At 34.4% G+C, this 2,812-nt stretch overlaps 1 protein-coding gene across 1 annotated transcript; it reads right to left on the bottom strand.

The window, feature by feature from the left end:
* Positions 1 to 1,251: 1,251 nt before the first annotated feature.
* Positions 1,252 to 2,463, bottom strand: LOC143606693 (NAC domain-containing protein 83-like). Its single transcript, XM_077082372.1, has 3 exons — positions 2,155 to 2,463; positions 1,807 to 2,072; positions 1,252 to 1,579 (listed from the first exon to the last, which is right to left on the bottom strand). The coding sequence occupies exons 1-3, from the start codon at positions 2,348 to 2,350 to the stop codon at positions 1,343 to 1,345; spliced, it is 699 nt and encodes a 232-aa protein (XP_076938487.1). The 5' UTR covers positions 2,351 to 2,463; the 3' UTR covers positions 1,252 to 1,342.
* Between the last annotated feature and the right edge of the window lie 349 nt (positions 2,464 to 2,812).

Here is a 2,812-nt window from a genome sequence, read left to right as displayed (position 1 = left end):
CGGTCGATCAAATGCTGATGGAAAAGCAAAAGGAACGTATCCGAAAGAGGTTGATCGAAGAAGACCAAGCCGAAGAATAAGAATAATGTTTTTTTTAGTACTTTAATTTTTTTTTTATTTTTAGATATTAATGTGTTTTTTTTTAATGTGTGTTTTTTTTAATAATTTATGAGTTTTTTTAATAATACGTTTTTTGAATATATTTATAAAAAAATAAAAAACAAAAATCCGCTGGAGCCCCCGCTGGAGCCCCTCCACACCAGGGCCAGGGGCTCCAGCGGGGGCTCCAACACCCACCTTATCCAGTTTCTCTCTCTGCCACACGTCACAATATTATTGGCTGGAGCCCCCACTCGCGCCCCCGTTAGAGCCCCCCACACCCCTCAGCCTTAGCAACACCCCCATCAATGCCAATAGTGTTGTTTGTCTTAAACAACATTGGAATTAGCACTAACCACATCAAGACAAAGCACCACACTTGTATTTTTAAGTTTTGTTTTTGGTATTTTCAATAGAACATGCAACTTTCTTGGACTTACTATATCTTCACTTTCTAGAATTTACAACGCACATTGTTAGATGCTCGAAATTCCATAACTCAAATGACCGATTCAAATCATAAAAGAACATAGAATACAACACATAAAAAAATATTGCTTATTTTAAATTGACGGCAGTTGCTTACTGTTTTATTTAACTGAGGTGTGTTAATTACTTTCACCGAATTATAGTTACCATAGATTCATTTAAATGTTTTAAACAACTTTGATTTATAATTATAAATTCTCAATATTAAGCTTATTATCTAAACACTTTTTAAAAGGGATTAGGTTATATCTAATCTTATAAAACCGAGTGTTATGGTATCACCATTTCTACGCCAAACCATCACAGCTACCAGAGAGGAGGGCGCCAAAAGCTCATCAATCTCTTTGGGTGCCGGTGAAATGGCGAGATGGAGGGGAATGAGGTGGTGGGGCCATATATTTTTCAACCAATCACATGGACCCATCTAAACTTTTAATATTAAGCTAATTGATAGTATTAAGCTAAGTATTAAAAGTATTAAATAATAACTATGTTACCAGTTAAACCATTATGAGTGTTTGATGGTTTAGTTAGTGAATACTCTACGTTTATATGGAGAGAGACTTGCCGTTTCATTTAGTATAGCTACGTACTAGGGTTTAAAAGGTAAAAAGCTATGTATGTTAAAGAAACAAAAGCATGTGTTCTTTAAACAACATCCTCAACTCAATTCATGGCCTTCAAATTGTGAAAAGTTAAAAATACAAAGAATTTAAGGTGAGCAGTAAAAGTTAGGTAGCAATCCAACTACTTCCTAATTAACTCTTGATTCCTCTTCCTCTTCATCTTTTTTCCGGCCACCCAGATCCTCGTTAAAAGTGATCTCACTCGATGAATCATCTTCGATGACGACCGGACTAATACATTCTTCCTCCATCGGAATATTGTCAGCTTTAAAATGAGATTTCTTGAGTCTCTTAGCCGGACCCTTATGTTGGTTTTTGACGTTTTTAGACTTCATGTGAACGCTACAAACCACCCATTCTTCAATCTTCAAAAATAAAAGAACAAAATTATTTTTTTAAAAAAAAACACATAAAATATTACCTATAAATATGCTGGATAATTATAATATATTAGTTAGAATTTACAGTAATTATCTCTTATATATAGATTACATATATTAGTAAAAACTTATGATAATAATATGTTTGTATTTAATATAAGAGAGAGATAAATATTTATTCAGAAACAGAAGTAATTAAGTGAAAAGTGTACCTTGATTGGTAAGGGATATAGCAGGCTGAACTGGTGCAAGATCCAGGGAGTTTTGGAAGCAGATCGACGTTGGTCGTTAAATTGATGGAACACAAATGATTTCTTGAAACCAATAGGGTGGTTACATCCAGTAGCCAAAATGAGCTTGTGGGTGTTACCATTTTTAATAATGGGCTTCCAATAACCAGCCAGATTTGAAGCATGAGTATTATTATTGTTATTACTACTTGGTTTATAAAAGAAGTATCGTTTCTCCTTAGGGTCACCTGAAAACATATAAAAAAAATGTTAACCGGAGGAGGATATTATTAATTTAAAGAAAGTTAAATGGCCGGAAATAAAGATGACCTGGGAGGCGTGAAGGGTGGTGGAGGAAGAGATGATCGGAGTGGAGGATGGCGGTGGCCGGCAACGGGAGTGAGAAGACTTTAGGACGGAGGTAATGGATGAGGATCTCTTCGTCGGTTGGACAAAAGCGGTAGCCGATGGGCATGTTTAGGGTTTTGGCCGCAGGTGACGGTGAGTGTGTGGTTAGGGTCTGCATCTCAAAGGAAAGAGGAGTTGGGTTGTAACGAGACTACAAGGATTGGATGGGATTTGTATTTATTACCAAATTATGTTGAGTGTTTGAATTATTATCACTTTTTTTATTTACTTCTAATTTGACCAAAAGTCTTGTCTTGTTTCCTGGACAAGGAAGTAATGTGCAAAAGTACAAAACTGAAAATGGAAAATTTTGGGTTTATTTTATATTATTTTAACATCAATCTTTGATTGTAAGTATAGAAGTATATCTTTGCTCTCATCTTTTTATAAAAGGGTTTTATGCATAATCCAATCTGATTTCACTATTAAACATTCAAAAACATAAACTAAACTAATTGAAAGTAATAGTGATTTTTTATTATTTTTCATCGACGTATTTGTTAAGGACTGTTTGGTAATTTTTTAATGGTCATTAAGATGTTACCCGTTAATGATTAAGTCTAAATGCATAAGAAACTAC

The sequence above is a fragment of the Bidens hawaiensis genome, unplaced genomic scaffold (genome assembly GCF_021521415.1).
Source record: "Bidens hawaiensis isolate Kalapana, Puna unplaced genomic scaffold, B.hawaiensis_p1.1 tig00076579_1, whole genome shotgun sequence".
Lineage (NCBI taxonomy): Eukaryota > Viridiplantae > Streptophyta > Magnoliopsida > Asterales > Asteraceae > Bidens > Bidens hawaiensis.
The sequence above is the reverse complement of the archived record's forward strand: the minus strand, read 5'-3'. Positions and strand labels throughout refer to the sequence as shown.